At 43.1% G+C, this 19,701-nt stretch overlaps 1 protein-coding gene across 1 annotated transcript in view; it reads left to right on the forward strand.

Moving 5' to 3' along the window:
* The first annotated feature begins 3,558 nt into the window (after positions 1-3,558).
* The window catches only part of fmn2b (formin 2b), a 50,097-nt gene continuing 33,954 nt past the window's right edge, over positions 3,559-19,701 (forward strand). The window contains exons 1-8 of the mRNA XM_030774889.1: positions 3,559-4,270; positions 4,481-5,251; positions 8,770-8,936; positions 13,251-13,398; positions 13,910-13,921; positions 15,139-15,200; positions 16,688-17,682; positions 18,119-18,263. Of these exons, the coding sequence (XP_030630749.1) occupies positions 3,559-4,270; positions 4,481-5,251; positions 8,770-8,936; positions 13,251-13,398; positions 13,910-13,921; positions 15,139-15,200; positions 16,688-17,682; positions 18,119-18,263 (3,012 nt within the window). The remainder of the gene's footprint in view (positions 4,271-4,480; positions 5,252-8,769; positions 8,937-13,250; positions 13,399-13,909; positions 13,922-15,138; positions 15,201-16,687; positions 17,683-18,118; positions 18,264-19,701) is intronic.

Below are 19,701 nucleotides of genomic sequence, written 5' to 3' on the forward strand. Positions count from 1 at the left end.
TTTAATTGTGATGATACTCATATTTCTCAAATCCCTTTTTAAATGGAAGCTTAACGAGTATGTCCTTCACTGATCTCTTTAAACTCTCCACATCTTCAGAATACCACAGATAGTGTGCAGACAGTCAGCATTTTTATTTAAGAGCAGAGGATCTTGAACTGATCAAATTCAGACTGATTAAAATGAGAACTCAATAGTGTGGGACACCAGGCCATGAATATACTGCTCAAAATGCGATGAGTAATTGATTTAATATTTTGATCTCTTAGGGAGAATATATGATTCAGTCACAAGAAGAAATCCATCACCATTAAGTCAAACTGGTTTCCATATCTCACATTTTCTCATGTTTTCTTAGTGCTATCCCTTTGCACTGGATGCTAGAAACTATGTACTCTTGCGTTGCTTAGATTCCAGTGTTCCAGGAGTTGTCAGAACATGTTAAAAGCCATACCATATTTAGGGTTGTTGTTTTTCTGGTTTATAACTAATCTCTTCAATTAATCCATTTTACTCAGAGAGATATGATTTTGTCTAAATATACAGAACTCTGAATTCGATTATGTGATTACTTGTATGTGAATTTGATAATGTTTTCCACTGAAGTACCACCTGTTGATGCAAAATCAAATTTGAAATGCTTTTCCTTAAAATACCACTAGATGGCGATATATCAAAACAGGTAAATTCTCTGTCCAGTGACTTTTATTGCATTTAATTTTGGGTAGGCAGTTCTGGACACCAGCCATCTATAATACATACGGGAGAGTATGGACAAGGGGAGGGGGTAGAGGGCGCGGGGTATGACACAAGCTAACTGGCGTCTCTACATTCTGTTGGACATTACACCTTTGTTTTGCTTAAAATAAAGTCAATACATATACACAACACGCGCAGGGAAAGAGACAGACAGAGAGAGAGAGGCAATGCACTCTAATCAGAGGAAATTTGAATTTAGTTGAAGTTATTTTCTTAACGATGCGCATTTACTGTGCCAGAAAGAGAGAATACTCTTCATTATATAGTATTCATTGTTCATTGTTTTTTATTTTGTGTGCAGTGGTTTCCATTGTTACAAGCATATTTATGCTACATTAAAATTTAATCAGCATTTCAGAAAACAATGTGCAGTCGTAATGCATTTGGTTCTTATCTAAACGAGTCCAGACCCCCCTAAACAATGGGATCAAACTAAAGGAAGGCACTCCATTTGTTATCTTACTTTATAGATGTTACCCTTATGCGCTAATGTGACATCTTTTACTTTTTTTTTTTTTTTTACATTTCTCCTGCAACGGTTAACGTTAGGATTGTGTACAGGTAGCTGACCTTAAATCAGCCACAGCGTAAGACTTTTAAGAAGGCCTTTAATTCCTCGAAATTAAACCCTGAAGTTTCCTCTCCCATACCTGTGACTGCATAAGCAAACAAAGCAACCCAAACCAAACCAAAACACGACAAAATAAAACAATATAATATACCTCTGATAACCGTACAGATCTGTTTTGTGAGTTCCATTTTCTTATGAAGAGGGGCGGGGATAGCGGTTGACGGTTGACTGGCGTCTCATCGCGGGAAACTGGAGTTGCTCATCGCCTATCACCCACAGGTGGCTGACATGTGAGCAGGTCTGTGATGAATCACTTTTGTGAAAAGTTTCAGCATATTCTACAAAGTCCAATTGCTCTGTCGTAAACGAAGAAGTAGCTCACTTTATTGCATAGTGAGATTCTAACAAGATGTTAAGATAGTGGTTTGCGCAAAAGTGGCGACATAACCCTCCAGTGGGATGAATTTTAAGAGTGCATTTTAAGGTTGTTTATTGACTTACTACCTCACAATGGTGAAGGTACGCAGCTCGTTCAAAACCTCATTCTGATTCAGCGTGGACTGGCATGCGTGCAAGAGGAGGCGAACATGAGGCAAGTGTGTTAACAATTTCAACACCAAGCTACCACTGCTTTCTATTATTCACTGTCTACGGAAAGGATTGCGCTATACTGGCCGTTTATTAACAGTGTAGCTTTATCCTCTGGACATTTTTGTGGTAATTTTGACCCCAGACTAACCAACAAGCCTTATAAGTAACTGGAGAATGCCACAAGGGTCATGATAATTACAGCGTTCTCGTGTACTCCGTGGACTGATCCTACTTTAACCTGCTTTACATTCTGAAATTATTTCGACAAACCTTTAATCTTTTAATAAATTATACAACCACCAAGTAATAGCAAAGCTCAACACAACATTATTGCGTACGTAGGTGAAGGCTGTGTTAAGGGAATAATAACCCCCAGGTCACGCGATAAATGCTCAAGTGTTTAATAGAATCGCCACAGCTGTAGTTTCTACCCTTAGAGAAGGTGTCGCAACAGTTTTTTCCTCTTTCCAGGATTTAATGATATTGTGACTTTTCAGGGCCAATCATCTGAACGAAGACAAACAATAGTCCAAATGAAATCAATTCAACTGATACCGCAGTCGCCTACTGCTTTGGTTTACTCCTGTTGCAAAATATCCAGCTCCGTATTTTCCCAATAGGGTTGTTTGATTACGTAAAATAATCGTTTAAAAAAGTATGGTCACAGTGATGTTAATAGTGAAAATAATCAAATTAAATACCGAGAATATGTAATTTGAATGTCTTTAAATGGAGCGTACCGATTCCTGGTCCTAAGCCACATGGTTACAACATGTCCATGTGTATAAATCCCTTGAAACGCCGTTAAACCCGCTAACAGTCCATAGACCTGACAGATTATCATCTCGCTCATGACATGGACGGCTACAAATACTATTACTATAATTAACGTTACCAACTGAACAGTAGAGATTTTTTTCTGCTCACTATGTCTTGCGTCATCAAAGCAGTACATAGTGGTTTATATATTTTTGTTGGATGCCAATTATTGTTTTAATGTAATATCATTTGAAATGCAATGATTAGTATTTTAATCACAACCCATATCTGTATTAAATATTTTGCCTATAAATGTGAGGTACACAGTTGACATTGTTAAATTGCTGATATCATGTGATTGTATAATGAAACTGTGCCCACATGGCTGCTTTGTTTATGTTTGTTTAGTCAGTATTACTGAGTGCTGTGTCAGATCCACCATGCAGCCCATCCAGACAATGGAATCTCTGCTCCCTGCCCTGCCTGAGAGGAAGGTCCACACACCTTTCTGTCAGAGACTCGTGAGCGTGCTTAGTTTGGGACGTTACCAGCACCACTACTGCTACCAGCTCCATCAGCAGCCACCTCAGCAGCTACATCAGGAGGGGGAGGGGCTGTGCACAGACTACAGTGAGCATGCTCCTGAAGGATGCTCGCTCCGCGCCTCGCTGTGCAGAGTGGAAGAGGCAACAGAGGAGGGAGGGAGAGAGTACCAGGAGCCTTACGAGTCATTTGCATCAGCATCGTCCTCTCCCCTGATCTCTTCTCCGGAAAACGAGCCCCAATCACCAGAAGGATCCTCGCGCAGACCAGCGCTTCACAGCTCCGCCAGGAGACATGGCCTGAATGTGAATCAGAGACTGAGCAGCCTGCGTATCATGGGCAACCAGGACGGAAAGCTAAAGAGAGCCCCAGCGGGGGAGGGAGGAGAGTCTGCCGACGATGGCGCGGGCCTCCGGGAGCCTGACGGCACAAAGAAAGGATTTCACGGCAAGAAGGCGCAGGGTAAACAGAGCAAAGGAGGTGACGGAGGGAAGAAGAAAGGCAAGTCGGAGTCGAAATCGTCTGTGTTCTCCAACATAAGGAAGCGTAAGAACCTGTCCAAGGTGAAAGGCCTGATCGGAGGTTCTAAGGAAGATGTTTTGGACTCGCAGGGGGAGCTGGATAGTGCTCAGTCGGTGGGAAACAAAACTCCGGACATCAGCGCCGATGAATTGGGGCAGTCCGACGCTGAGACCGAGAGGCCTCGTATCAACGCCGACAGCCGGCAGAGCACCGTGGATGCTCCAGAAGGGCCCAGAGCCAGCTCTGGATCCGACACGGATATCTATAGTTTCCATTCGGCGGCAGAACAGGAGGATCTGCTCGCTGATATCCAGCAGGCCATTAGGCTGCAGCAGGGTGGAAGTATCTCTGTCGTGGATGAAATGGGCTGGGGGAGGGAGAGCAGACTAATTTCTGAGGCTAAAAGCACCCCAACCCCCGATTCGGAACCCTTCAGCGTGCTCGAAATACTGCCAGAAAGAGAGAATGGCTTTATAACTCAGCTTGACTTCTCTTTCGAGGCAGCCAAACCGGAGAAGGATGAGGGTAAGAAAGAAGAGGAGGAGGAGGAGAGGAAAGAGAGGGAGAGAGAGCGAGAAAGGGAAAAGGAGTGTCCCTCGGTCGTAGCTGCTGTAAACAGTGAGTTAAGTAACTTGGAGACAGATCTTTGTGCATTTAATGCTGCTGAGGTTGTGGCAACCGGGACAAAAGAACCAGAGACTGAGCGTGAGAGTGTTGTTTTGGCCCCCACCACAGCTGAGCACAAGGAGGGAATAGAGGAGACGCCTGTTACCAAGACAACCAGCACCACCAGCTTCCCTGACCTCACAGCCTCTTTTGAGAGTGCTGTAGAGGCAGTGGAGGAAGAGGAGGTAGCGGAAGAGGCTGACAAGGAAGTGCAGCAGGAGGGTTTAAGTCTGCTTCCTCCCTCCCCCCTGGACGAGCAGGACAAACCAGGTACGGACAGTGACACTGAGGGGGGCTTTACTGAGAATGGATGCCCCAGTATTGTGGAACTTGGGGAGGAAAGTATGGAGGAGGAACCAGTCATCCAGAGGAGAAAGAGCAGTGTAACATTCTATCCGTGGCCCCAGGAGAGCCCACTGGCTACCCGCCTGCTTAAATCAACGCTGACGACCAACGCTAGCCCATCCGTCAAACCCTATCCCCCTATCCACCCCTCCTACATCAAAACGACAACCCGTCAACTCAGCTCCCCCACCTGTTCGCCCGCCCCGTCCCCGTCCCACAGCCCACTGTTATCACGACGGCCCCAGGAGGCCGAGCAGCGGGCGGAGCGCAGGCGGGTCAAACGCCAGCGCTCCTATAGCATCACAGGACCAATCAGTCGCTCTGCGGATTGGACCGAAGAGCTCGCGTCCTTTCCCCCTAAAGCAGGCTCTGCTGATTGGCTGGAGTACGGTGGCTCGCAAGAGCGAATCAGAGGGGGTAGCCAGCCCCTGTGTCCGACACGTCGGTCCTCCTGCGGACATGTCTCCACGTGCAGTTTTCAGGATGTTTTCACAGGTTAGTTTCTATAACCTGCTACAATTACTCTGCACTTAAGTGTCATTTTACTTTCAACAAGTCATCTAAATCTGTTTCATACGTACAAATTTCAAAGTAGATCATTTGAAATTAATTTTAAAAAATGTGTTTTCAAAACTTAGTAGTATAAGTGAGTTACCTGCATCCATGCTTATCTCCTCTCACAGTAAAGAGCAGTCCTGTTTGCCCAAAGAGACAGAACAGCAGCTGTGCCTGTAGGTCCAGCTTGCCACATCTGACATCCTGTTATTAGGCCATGAGACTTCAACGTTCTAATACTGGCACTTTTTTTTTTTTTAGCCCAAAGCCATTTATGTGCCATATTTAGGGCAGTTCTTTAAGCATGTATAGCCAGCCCAGTGGTGACTGAGACATCATTAATAGGCAGAGACAGGCTCATATTTAGGGGTTTGACAGTAGCGAGAGCGTGTCCTCAGTGGGTAGTCAGTAATTACACTTTGTTCTCCATGATTGGACAGTAATTAGACAGTATATGCAATGATTGGCTGGACATTATGCAGTTTCCTCAGTGATTGGGTACGGAGTAGGCATTTGCTTCAGTAATCGAAATTTAATTGGACAGTGTCGTGTTTTGTTTTGGGGCTCTTTCTTAGACTGTGGTGTGGCATGTCATGCCCTGTTACACACCGAGGCTGAACTCGGGAGAGAAAGGGAGAGAGAGAGAGAGAGAGAGAGAGAGAGAGAGACAAGGAGGGGAGGGAACAAAAATAGAAAAGCTCCTTTTGCTTTGTCCTATTCATGTTTGTTCCAGAGGGAAGTTTATGGTGTCCTTGTGGTGCTGCAGGTTGAGTGCGTGCTTTGTTGGCACTGGTGTTTGTTTTTGCCCTCGCAGACAAGAGACAGCAGAACTGTGAGAGCTGCAGTATACTGGAATTAACTCAGCAAACCAGGATCTGGTGTGTTTCTCATCCATATTATAAACAGACTCCTTCCTTTTTCCATTTCTCTCTAAAAGACTGTTTGTTGAAAATGTTTACAATATTTCAGTTTATGAATGTATCAGGCTTTTGGCATTTTGCTGTTATATTTACAGACACATTACTGTATACAGTAAGTGGGGTTGGGTGGGGGAGGGGTGTCAATGGTGTCTAGAGGGAAAGGCAAGTCATTTCTGGGAGTTTAGCGTGTACAGTAAGCATGAGCTGCATTCTCTAAGTCATAATAGACCTAGTGCTTGGCTTTAATGAAGCATGGTTTACAGTCCTCTCTCTCTCTCTCTCTCTCTCACACACACATACACACACAGATGGCTTGTAGCTAAGCATGCCCTGAGGACCTCCTCCTCCCTGTATTGATTAGTGACATCATGACATCACTCTCTCCCTTCATGGCATAACTGCCTTAGACAGAGATGCTTAGCATATTAAGCACCGGCCTTTTTCATTATAATGTTGATTTAAAAAAAGCTCTAACACGTCATCATGCAATGTTCAAAGACAGACACTAAGGAGAAACCGAGACAGTCAGATAGACAGAGGAATATGCTGTAGTTAACACTTGTCCATTGTGAATTAGGGACTGATGCACTTTTGGTAAGATGCTTTGGGAACTTAGATGTGGCTTTTGTTGTCACAAACTGTCATGAAATGCATTCAAGCCATAACATCCTCGGTCTTCCTCTTGCTTTTTCTCTCACTGCCTTCCACCCCTCCTGTCTTTCTCTTTTACTCTCTCTCCCCTCAGCACAAACACCATGGTAACGGGCCGGGATTGGGGGAGGGGCAGCAAGCACATGGCTTAGCTCTGTGACAGCAGCAGAGACAAGACTTACAGACACAATGAGGAGAGAGAGAGCGAGAGAAAACGCAGAGAAACAGACTGATGGTGCACCAGAGAGAGAGCTAACAGGGCTTAATAAAAGGGAAAGATTAGGAGCAGAAACTGTCTTCCCAAGCAGTTACTTGGTCTGCCATTCTATGAAATCCCTGCCTGGTAGAGGACCTACTAAATAAATCTGTCGTCTCCTGCTTTCAAAGTATGCATTTTACAAGTTGAATGTGTCAGTTTAGTGATGTATGGCTTAAACTATATTTAGAAAACAAGGAAAAACAAAATATGTTTAGTTCTTCTCAAGCCCAGTGTTCAGGGTCTGCAGAGCTGAACTGCATGTCCCATCATGCATCTCCTTCATCATGCATCTCCTTCATCAGCATCATTCCCAGTTGTCTTATCAGCGTGTTTTTTATTTTTGTTTTGTTTTTTGAGCTCCTGAAAGGCTTTTTCACTGCTTGTTGATGTAGTTTTCACCCTTTGAGAACCCTCCTTTTGAGAAAACAAAAAATTTAATACATGAATGCTTTTTTTAGTTAACTTTTCAATGGCTTTTCAAGATAGTTGCAATCAGTTGCAAGTATATAGAGTAATGAGTATTGCTAGCTTCTATAATAATCATGCAATGTATAATATTCCTAATGCAGGACATAATACAATGGATGGTGTACAGAAATAATTGAAGTATCATGCATTATTAAGTATGGGATAATTGCATTATGCTCTAATGTCTTGAACAAAAGAGATGCCATTCCAGAAAAAAAATTCAATATTAACAAAATGTCACTCATCAGTTTATCCCCTTGTGCAAAATTGTGTTTCAAATATGGGTATTATTCACTTCATGTTTTTATTTCAGAAAAAATAATGTACATGATACATGCCCTGTCTCCGCAGCAAGGTGTGTGAGGACAGTGGCTAGAGAATTGGTTTATCCTGATGTGGACAATCATGCATTACTAAGTCCTCTTATCCAAATATTGACTAATGCAGCCAATGGTCCGACACTAATAGAATTAGCCCTGTTTATTCAGCAGCAAGGCTAGTTAGAGAGGGACAGCGTTCTGTATTTGTGTGTCGAATTTGAGTTGCATGAGTTATTGGGGTTGCTGACAGTTTTTGTCTCAAATATGAAGCCTAAAAACAGCTGTTAGGCTACACGGAGTTGTTGTGACAATACACTTTTTCTCTGGAGAGGACAGGAGGGTCGATGCAGAAATGTCTCGATTGTTACAGAACACTGGGGCTTGTTTTTCAGGGAAACATAACTCATTCTCTTCATTTGGTCTCACTGTGTGGCTGTGAAGGGAGCAGAGCACTGCAGCACAACCTATGAGTCATAGTACAGTCTGACAGAGCTGAATGGAAATTCACTCTGCTTTCGTATACAGAGTGAATGTCTAGAGTACCGCACAGAGCGCATGTGTTTTCGTAAGGCACTATTTATTCAGGTGCTACGAAATTTTTCATTGTCATAAAGGGACTTCTTCTCCCAGTAATAGAACTTTCCGTCTCTCTCTCCCTCTCTGATCCTTCTAATTTAAGTTTTCCCCCTCTCTCGGTTCAATAAAATGTTGTTCATGTAAAAAGATTTACATCCATGCCAATAAAAGGCATAACAGAAGCTGATTTCTTGTTTGCACACAAATGAGTTTATGTCTTAACATGGATATGTCATCTGTGTCTCCCCTTCCTCTCTCTATCAGGTCGTACTTTGTTGGAGAAGTTTTTCAGGCAGCAGGAAGAGACAGAGGTAGAAGAAGCTGAGCGGTTGTGTTCCCGAATCCTGGCCATGGGTCTGCTTCTGCCTTTCAGTGACTGTTTCAGAGAACAGTACAGTGACAGCACCACACAGATTCCACCAAAGTTTGATGTGAGTAAAAGAACTCATTAAAAAAAAAGAAAAAGGATCCAATCACAGCTCATTTCAGAGCAAACTTGTGTTAATGGACCAGTGTCTCTTGCTGCTCTATATGTTGTCCTTCATGAAGACTCACAGCCTCTCTCTCACATTTGAGGTGGTGATTAAGAAAGAAGGGTGAGCAGAGAACTTCAATGCTAGTATGTAGTAGAGAATTTCTTTATGTTTCATCTGGTGGTCTGATTGTCTGGAAAATTAGGTGTATTGATGTTTGTCAAATGTGTTTTGCCCTCTAAATATAGAAAAAATATCAATAACCATTGATGTGTGTTAGTGTTCTGAGGCTTAATGTTCTTAAAGGGGCCGCTCACCCTAACTGACATGTGGGATCATTGTCACACTTTGGGATTCATCAGGACCTCAGTTTTAGATCAAATACGTATATCTTTATATATATGTAGATATATTATTTATGTATTTTACACCAAACCCCCCCCCCCCACAAGTATTATGTTTTATTATTAATCTTAAGACATTGTCTATAGCTATATATGAAGTGTTTTTCAAAATATAAACAGTTAAAAAACCCTGGTAAATTCTGGTCAAAATATTTATATTTAAATACTGATCTGAAATGTTTAATTACCTTGGTGCAGTTGTCAAAATGGCTCTATGTGTCAGTGTAAGTGAAATTCCCCTTTAAGTCCCTGAAACGCATAGCGTTGCGTAAACAGTTCCTAATATCTGCACTGATGCAGTTGTTTTATTCAGAGGCTGCTGCTCTTAACTAGTTTTTGTCTTTTCACATAAACTGTTCCTATGTCAGTTCAGACCTTAAATCTCCCTCTCATAGATAAGTCACAGACACATGTCGATACTCTGTCTTAACTTACCTGTTTACTGGGCATTTGTGAAATAATTTGACTGAAAATAGCTCAGTGTTATTCCCAGAGCATCCAGAATAGTCAACACACACACACACACACACACACACACACATACATACGCGTGCACTGAGAGTGCCATCTGCTGACGAAACAGAGCGAGATTTGCATAAGTGTCTCTGCAGCAGTATGCCTCAGAGCTGTAGAGATACACAGAAAACACGGCAGCATGGGAGACTGTTTCTGCTACTCTGTATTTCCACTACTCTGTCATACATGAATGTCACTGAGGAGACATGGGAAAGGGGAGGGACTGGGAGAGTAAAAATATGGTGAGAATTATGACCTATTCATTTTGTTTTCATGGCTCCTTATCAGTCTGGAGAATAAGGTGATATAAAATGATGTATCACTCTTTATTAGTGTTAGTTATTACTTGGCTGTACATTTCAAGGCTTGTTCAAGGCATGTTGACTGTGTCGGCTTTTAAGGTTGAGTTTGACTGTGAGCAATCAGAGCTGGCTTTTTTGCTATGTACAGAAAATTGCACGTGAGGTACGCTGGCTGTCTCATGGGGTATATATCTGTGTGTGTTTGTCTGTGTGCATGCGTCTGTGTTTGGGCAGCAGAGTCACCATTGCAGTGCCTCACTCTGACACACAGACACATGTCTGAGCTGTATGTTATCTGTCCAAAGTGAGTACTCAGCACTTTTTCCTCTCTTACTTATTTATGATCCCTGATGTGAAATTGGCCACTCAGAAAAGCACAAAGTGTCTGATAGGACAACCAGAAACCTGCAGAGGGAAAAAAAAGGGGTGGGGGGGTGACTGTGCCAACTACGTCCTCTGCCACATCATTGCACCCCGCCCTTACCCCTCACTCCTGTTCCCCAACCCACCCTGCACAGAGAGAGTAGTGTCATTAAGGAATCTGATCCCTCTGCATGCCAGAGCGCTGCAGGGACAGCATAGAAGCCATTCTGGCTCTGAGCATGTGGATCTCTGGCACTGCAACACCAGGCTGGAATAGTGCCACACTGAGCCAAAATGGAGGCTGCCTCAGTGAAACTGGAGGCTATATGATTCTTAGTTATAGCAGAAGATGTGCTGCCTTGGAGATTTCAGCATTAAAGCCCAAGGACAGGAGGCAGCTGCGACTCTGTATGCCGTACGTACACAGATGGAGAGCAGAAGGAGTCAAAACTTGAGAGAAGTAGAACAAGCTCGAGAGGATAAATGTCGGATTTAAGAAGGTCGTTTTGCAGAGGAAAATTGTCCCTGCTTTCGTCTGGTCATTGGGATGCTGCAGGACTCTAGAGCCTCTAACAGTGCAGAGGTGTAGCTTACAGTGTGCGTGAGAGAACGAATGAGAGGGTTTGCATGCAGAATTTTTTTTAGCAGGGTGTGTTTGTCAAAGAAATATCTTTACATCAAAGTCTGTATATAAGTTTCTGTAAGAATGAACGGTGAAGGTTGAGGGGATGAGCAGTCAATTGGGGGGTTCGACAAGCAGTTGGTCCAAGATGCTGAAGGAGATGCCCGACTGGACAGGACCATCTCAGGTCCCTGAGTTTTTACAGGAGCTGCTGTCGGTCCGAGGGCCTCGCCAGGACCAAGAGAGACTTAAAAGACTGGACATGGCCTGGCTCAAGCTCAAACAAACCGTCCGTACAAACTCTAGCCTGTTTGAACACTTACAGGTTAGCCTATAGCACAACACCACACTGCACAGCTACTGAAGAAATAAACACAACACTGCCAATTCACCCGGGTTAGCCTATAGCACAAACACTTACACAGCACTACACAGCTAACAAATTACTCCACAAAACCCAGAGCTGTTTCTTGATGGTTAGCCTATGGCATAAAGACTGATTCTACACTGCACAGCTAACCAATTACTCCACACAATACAAACCAGTGCTGATTCACGTAGGTTAGCCCACAGCATAAACACATTCTCAGTGTGACACAATTAACCAATAAGTCCACACTACATAGAGCCAGATCATGTTGGCCTAATCACTTACGCACAGAGCACACAATTGACCAACACAGAGCTGATTCATGTAGGTTAGCCAATGACGTAACTGCTGTGTACTAACAACGCTACTGACCAATAACTATTTCATGTTGGTCAGCCTATGGTGTAAATTGTTTACTTCACATCATACAATATGCCGTTTTCTCCACGCAACAAAAATCATGTAGGTTTGGTCTTGGCACAACTGTATATGAACGTTAGCTTAAAGCCGTACCACTCGCACAACACAACACCACTTTGCAGTTACTCCACACAACACAAGCAGAGCAGATTCATGTAGGTTAGCCTATAGAAACTGCTAACAAAAGCTAGCAACTATACAGCTTCAGCAGGCTACAGATTAGCCTGTGGCATTTCCATTAACCCCATGCTACTCAGCTAGGCCTGTCTCATATGCAGCACAAATCATCAGAATGATTTCCTGTGAATTGTTTATGTGACTGTTCTCTCTGAAGCTGTACCAAGTGATGATTTCATAGAGATTGTTTCATGGTCTTATTGAAAGTTTATTGGTAATTTTATACCCGTCCCTCTCACGGAGAGCTCTGATTAAATCTTGCTAACCATCATGATCTGATCTCTGTGAAGATAAACAGGTCATTTGTTACGGTCTTGGGTAATTAAATGATGTCCATCTTTATGTAAATATTCTTTGAAAATCGCACTGCGTTCCCCTTATGGGTGTTTACCTCTAGAAAAGCAGAGCATTACTGCACCTATCTGAATTTAGATGACATAATTAAACTATATACAGTCTTTGAAACATATGCCAATAAAAATAATCAAGACATAGTGTGCGTGCATGTGTGCATGCATATGCATGTTCTCAAGATTCTGTGTTAATGCATAGCAAATTTGTACTAAATCAAACCATTTAGACATTTTTACTTTAGAACAAAAAAGTAGATTCATATAAATTGCCAGTACCATCATTGCTTGCAGGCATTCAGCTCCCATTCTGCCTTTCTGTCCAGGAATTTGACCAGTTCACAAGATATTTTCCTTTTTGTTTGATTAATATGTGATGATTGTTTTATCGGATGCAGCTCAGAACTATTTCAAAGCTATTTTCAAGCAGCTATTTCAGCAGATCGAGACCATGTGTTGGCTTCACTTCCTGTAATGTTGTGTGAATTTATGTTTTTGCTTGTGAGTCATATTCCTTATGTAAACAGTCTTCAGATTGCTCTACTTTATTCCTGATGTTTTTCTCTTCTTTATTTTTTTATTTTTTTTTTTTTGCTTTATTTGACTTTTTATGAGAGTCTACCATGCTGCCTTTACATATTCCACACTTTCACTGTAATCTGTGCTCCACCCATCACAGTTCTTCTCAGTTTGAAGTCCGCCACATCTGACTCTGCTTAATTTTGATGTTTTCTCTCTGTACCCCCAGCAAGACCAGTTGTATACATGGGCAGCTGTCAGTCAGCCCCCACACTCACTGGAGCACTTTGAAGGTCGTCTTCCGGGCCACCTCAAGGCTTTATGGCCTCCCAAACCAGGAGCGAATGACAGACCAGAGCTAAAATACACGGAGGAGGGTATGTGCTTATTCTCAAGGCTTCTCAGACATATGGGAAATTCTGTCGCTCTCTCCCACTCACTCTCGGTCATTCTGTCACTTGCTCTCTCACTATCTCTTTCTCTCTCTTGCCTCCCTCTCCCCGTCTTTCTCCCTCTCATGCAGTTGCCCCAGTCATTAGTGTGCTTTCGTCTGATAGCCCCTTTCTCTGTAGTCTCTGCTAAAGACCCACAGCTCTGGCTTTTGTTTGTTGGTAGATTTATGCACGGCTGAAGAAAGCGTGTAAACAGCTCAGTTAAAATATGCAGAGTCTCTCTTCACCTTTCCAAAAACAAAGAGCTTTTTAAGGGCATGCCAGCCTACTCCTACTGACTGTCTTGAGGAAAAAAAAATATTACCTGGGTTTGCATCCCCAAGGCAACTCTCTTCATTTGTTTTCTGGGTTTGTTTGGTCACAGACTTAGTTCTGTTTGTAGGACGTATGTCTAAACTGGATATTTCTTCCTTACTGCATGCATGTTTACCAGTAGAGGATGATGATGGTGAGTAAGTTAATGTTGTCTAAATTTTTTTTTTTTCATTTCTGTCATCTCATGGCCGTCACCTTCGGACTCTTGTTCAGAGTCATGTGTTGATGTGATGCACATTTAAAAAAACCTATTTCCCGTTTCATTTCCGTTTCCTGTATGATTTCCTTCTTTCTTTTTGTGTGTGTGTTTATGTGGACCATAAGATGTGTGGTTGCATAGCAACAGGGAATGAGTCACAGCCCATCCGGATGGGGTTGAATAGAGGTTCTCCACATTTCTGCGCCCCTCCTCTCCCCTCTCTTGGTGTCACTAATTTACATGTTTGAAGCTATGCTGCACAGAGTGTTCAGAACCAGGAGAAGTACGAAACGTGTAATGATCAGCTTGCACAATACAGACATGCGAGGGGGGGGGGGGGGGTTAACTACATGCTAATAAACAAAGCAACAAGACACTTTCATAATTATTTATGATCTGTTTGTGTCCTCAGTGTCTACGGATGTTAGATGTACTATTCACATCAAACTAAAGAGATATGATGAGGAAGATGCATATTTTTGGGCACAAACATGGTTCAAAATAATGAATTTGTAACGTTATTGCTTAAGATTGGGTTTGCCCTAATGGCAGTGTTTCAAAGGAACATATACCAAGAAAAGTTGATTTTATCCTTTAGACTGAATGTGTTTAAGGCTCAGTGTTTTGGCAAGGAGTTTGATTTTTTTTTTTTTTTTTTTTTTGAATAGCTGGTTGGATGTTTTTTATATTTCATATTTCTACCGTCATTCGTCATGATTTCATGATACAGGAACATCACTTCTGATTAATTCATTTTATTCAGAAAGACTGTTGTCCATACAACTTCATGTTCACTCATTGTGGAACTTGTAATCATATATCGGGCACTAATGGTCTTGATCACATGACCGTGCTGGCTCTATGGTCAGTGATACCATCATGTGGAGGTTATGATTATTGATTATGCAAATATTCGTTATTCATCATGACCTTTTCAGTAGCCATGTCACTTCCTCATACCATTAAATTAAATTAAATAAGAATAATAAGAATTAAAATAACTTGGATGAAAATATTAATCCTTCATGTACTAAAATGATACCATCCTTTTTTGTTAAGTAACTCAAAGAGAGCCTAATCAACCACATGAGTGGTGGAAATAGTCTGGATTCTGATGATGGTGTGTGTGTGTGTGTGTGTGTGTGTTTCAGAGCATCAGACAGCGATTCAGGCACTGAAGAAGCAGCAGCAGGAAGAGGTCCAGGAGCTTCAGGTACATGATCCAGTGGCAACTCAACCCAGACAAAATTTAGTGACCTTACTCTCTGAGAGACTGGATCCATTTAACACAGCAGACATGGCATGGTGTTACTCCATGTTCCTTCAGAAGGCTACAAGACTAACTGTGGAAAATGCTGCCCTCTTGTGGTAAAATAAAAGCTGATGACACCCATATTTAAGAGCTGAAGTGCCGAGCACTGTTTGGAATCTGACTCTGTTGCAGCACACTGTGTGCTTTATGACTGTAGAGGGCAATGCCTGCATAAAGTTGGTGTTGTCGGGCCGAGCTGAAGACACGCAGGACTGGCTGTTGTGAGCTTTCCCCATACCGACTTGTCATCCTAATGTTTCTACTGATTGATTTGTGTCTTAAATAAAGTATGCCCTCATGATGGTTCGCGAGTAATCACCTACAGCTGCCCCAGAAATGAAAAAAAAAAAACAAAACAATATTCTAAAACGATCATGTGAGAGGTGTCATATGAATTGTTGTTCTTGGTGTATAGTTGCACCTACACCACATGTTATGTAATATGTGAGGTTTAATAGTGTAATGTGGGCAGTCCTTTTGGGAATGTTAAAAAAAAAAAAAATCTTGCGAAACGCGCCGTCTTCTTGTTCTCAAATTTGCTACTCGAGGGTGAGCAGCCAGCTGCTTTTTGTTTTTGCATCCACAAACAACTGTGTGTTTCTGATTAACCGAAGATTGCCCAGGTAGAGAACAGGTTGTCTGGCAGAACAATTTGGACTTAAGAATCCTGAATTATGCTTCTTAACTTTTTCCACTTGAGACTTCCGTGAGCTCTGCTTGTTTTAACCCCAAAAAGCCATTGTATACTGTTCCATATCTTTTGCTTCTCTAAAAACACAGAGGTGCATGGTATCCTCTTACCATTGGTGAGGGGGGAACATGTTAAACTGCTGTTAGGTGTTAGTGTAGTGTGTTAGTGTATGCTGTAGCTGAGCTCAGTCTGTTTGACCCCAGTCTCCTCAGGCACCCACCACAAGCAGCAGCAGTTGTCTAGACTCCCCCTTTGTAGCCTCCCTTGGACTCCCATGGTGCTCTGTTACCAAAAAGCCCTAGGGCCTGTTGTTCTTAAGCCTGAGATGTGGGTGTATCACATTTGTCAGATCTGATGATTTTGCGTGTTGGGAAAAGCATGGTACTGGCCTTGGGGAGGGACAAATTTTGTTTGCTTTTTTTTTTTTTTTTTTGCACTTTTGGGACACTTTGGGCATCTGTCCTTGTTTTTCTTCCTGTCCTCTGTGAGTCTGCCCAGCTGCACTTCATCAGACCACTCCAGTGTTTTGCCAGAATACCCACAAAACACGCTCACACTGGGCAGTAACTGGCCCTCACTTAGGGTGATTGTCCCTCAGTTGGGCTGAAGTTATTTTTGCTCAAGGGGTAGAAGTAGTCTTGAGAAAGCAGAATGACTGACTCTCTCTCTCTCTCTCTGTCTCTCACTCCCTGGGCAGGAGGAGTCTGTATTGATGACTGTGAAGTTAAAGGAGGAGCATGTGAGTGTGATTCAGCAGTTGGAACAGACCATAGAAGATTTGCGCAGTAAGATTGCTGAGCTGGAGAAGCAATACCCCTCTGTGGAGAGGGACGTTCTCACACAGGACCAGGAGTGTGGCGGGGACGACAGCTTGCTGCCGGACGTCTGTCATGTGCACCTGCAGACAGAGCAAACCCTGCTGCAGAGCCTGGAAGTCAAATCTGTACAAACATCTCCAACGGAGGAGAGCTTTAGCTTTAAAGTGCCTTCAGCTGACCAGCTGCCACCTTCCACGGGTGCCTCTGAGGTCACCCCCCAACAGACAGTCCCTGCCTCTCCTAAAGTGGGCCAGGGCTTTGTGTGTAAATGCCAGCAGCAGCAGAGCGGGATTCAGCCTCCACCCCCACCAGTACCGTCTGGGTTACCTGTCCCTCCACCTCCACCACCTCCCCCATTACCAGGCTTTGCAGGACCTCCACCACCACCCTTACCATGTGGAGCAGTACCCCCTCCTCCACCCCCTCTACCAGGAATACTGCCCCCACCACCTCCACCCTTACCTGGTACAGGGGCACCACCACCTCCGCCCCCTCCACCACCCCTACCAGGTTGCCCGCCTCCACCTCCTCCACCCTTACCAGGACAAGTGCCATGCCCCCCTCCACCCCCACCTCTCCCAGGTTTTGGAGCACCACCGCCACCTCCACCCTTACCTGGGATGGCGGCACCTCCACCTCCCCCACCCCCACCCCCACCACCTCCAGGCAGTGCAGGACCTCCACTACCCATATTCCCTGCAGGTGCCTGTGGCCTACCTCCTCCCTCTGGACTGGGCTCTCTGCCACCCCCCCTGCCCCTGGGGCTGTATGCTCTGGGCATGGCCCAGGAGAAAGCACCACGTAAGGCAGTGGTGGAGCCTCCACGGCCCATGAAGCCCCTCTACTGGACCAGAATACAGCTTCATGCGAAAAAGTAACAAAGCCACTAAATGCCTCATGCCGTTCAACTGTTTTTCTGACATTTTCATTCTCATTCTCATATAAATTGTTGTTTTAAACATAGACTGATAAAAGTAATGCTACAAAACATTAGGAATAGGTGTATGTTATAAGTTTACATAAATTTGTCAGTGACATTAATCACAACTCTGTAGCCTTGATTTGTTAGTGTTCTCTAACACAAACAGGAATCACTGTGTTTGTGATAGACCAGCACCTTTCAGTTCACTGCTATATGCAAAGACAGGAATTGAATGAGCCAGCCTGTGAACCCATAACCCTTTGTGCTGTGAGATCAATACTAACAGGCTGAAAACTAGCTATAATTGAATCTTAGTCTAGTCCTCTGTTGGACTGCTTGTTTCTCAAATCAATACCCAGCTGTTCAGGTTCTGTGTCTCTCTCCTCAGGGATGCAACCTCGTCTCTGGTGTGGGAGATGATCGAGGAGCCATCAGTTGACTTTGAAGAGTTTGTGGAACTTTTCTCTAAAACAGCAGTGAAGGAAAAGAAGAAACCTCTGTCAGATACCATCACCAAATCCAAGGCCAAGCAGGTCAGTCTGAACACCATCCCCTGTCTCCATTGATTTGAATTGTAACTAATGGTACGTTTTGACCAAAATAATTAAGCCACATATTCTCACTCTTCATCTTCTCAGTCTTTGTTGATGACATCATCTTAGTAGATGGAAGACAAGGAAACATTTTGTGTCGTCGTATAAACTAAAGCGTTCAAATTTGTGTGTTTTATTTTTTTTTGAGAATCGTACACTTCTTTACATACCCTAAGCTTATTCCTTTAAGAGGGAGCACATCCTTGTGTGTGATGCAGTCTGTCTACTGTGTGTCAGGATTCTCTTTGTTGATGTGAGCCATCAGTCATTTACTCAATACCACTGAACCAGCGTCAGTGTAGATGTGCATTCATAATCTCCAGTTCAGCTCAAAGAAAAAGTGATCATCAACATTAGATATTTCATTTTAAGTCGTTTTTCTCATTATACTTTTGCACAACAGTATATGTTCACATAATGTTCTTGTGTCAGCCATGAACAAAGCAACCAGATGTGCTTGACCACTGATATCCTTTGATTTGTCAAGTTGAAGAGGAAATGATTTTGTGGCTTTAGGCTTTGGTAAACAACAATGAAAGTTTAAAGCGTTCAACTTGATCAACAATGTCAGAGGTCGTGTCATCTGCTCTTCTTACTGTTTTGTATCACACAGACACCATCTTTCATGTGTATATTGAGTGTGGTCTCAGCTAGTTTAACAGCTGCAGGCAGTAGTATCTTTTTAGCATTGCTAAATGGTGTCTATGCTTTAGCTTCAAGTAATGAGACAACATATAATGTTTCTGGGGCTTTCACTAATATTTTTGAGGCTTTTTTTAAACATTATCTGGCTTGTTAGAACTCTCTTAGGGGAAAAACTAGCTTATCAATGTGCACTCCATGTTTGGAGATAAAGTGATGAGATGACCGGTGGTTTCATGAAGTTTTTGGCTAACGTTAGGAGTGTTATAGTCTAGGAGGGTCTGTGTCTGTCAAAGCGAATCCAAATGATATGAAGCCAATCCTGACACTGACAATATTTTACAGTTATCAACTTTTGCTTTCTTAACTGGATCTAGGCTTAGAGGGGGGGGGGGAGAGTTTTAACCATTTTGAGATGGATGACCTGTGGCTGCTAGCTGCCAGAGGGCACAACATGCTCTTTCAAGAGTGAATGGAATTTTGACAGCCCTCAGCTGACCATCCCTCTTTAAAAACAGTGTTTATTATCCCTCCACTGGTTTCAGGTCAGTTTTTCCATGTCCTTGATCATGGCTAAAGTCTTGGTAACTGATATTAGACCAGCACTTAAGGAAACTTCAAGCAAAGTAGCTGTGTAGTTTTGTTCTACCATGATTGTTATAATTTTGAAATTTCACACCTGTATTTAATTACTCTCCGGAGCCTTGTCATGTACTAATGATTTAGAGCCAGTGTT

This window comes from Chanos chanos, chromosome 5, assembly GCF_902362185.1.
Source record: "Chanos chanos chromosome 5, fChaCha1.1, whole genome shotgun sequence".
Classification (NCBI taxonomy): Eukaryota; Metazoa; Chordata; class Actinopteri; order Gonorynchiformes; family Chanidae; genus Chanos; species Chanos chanos.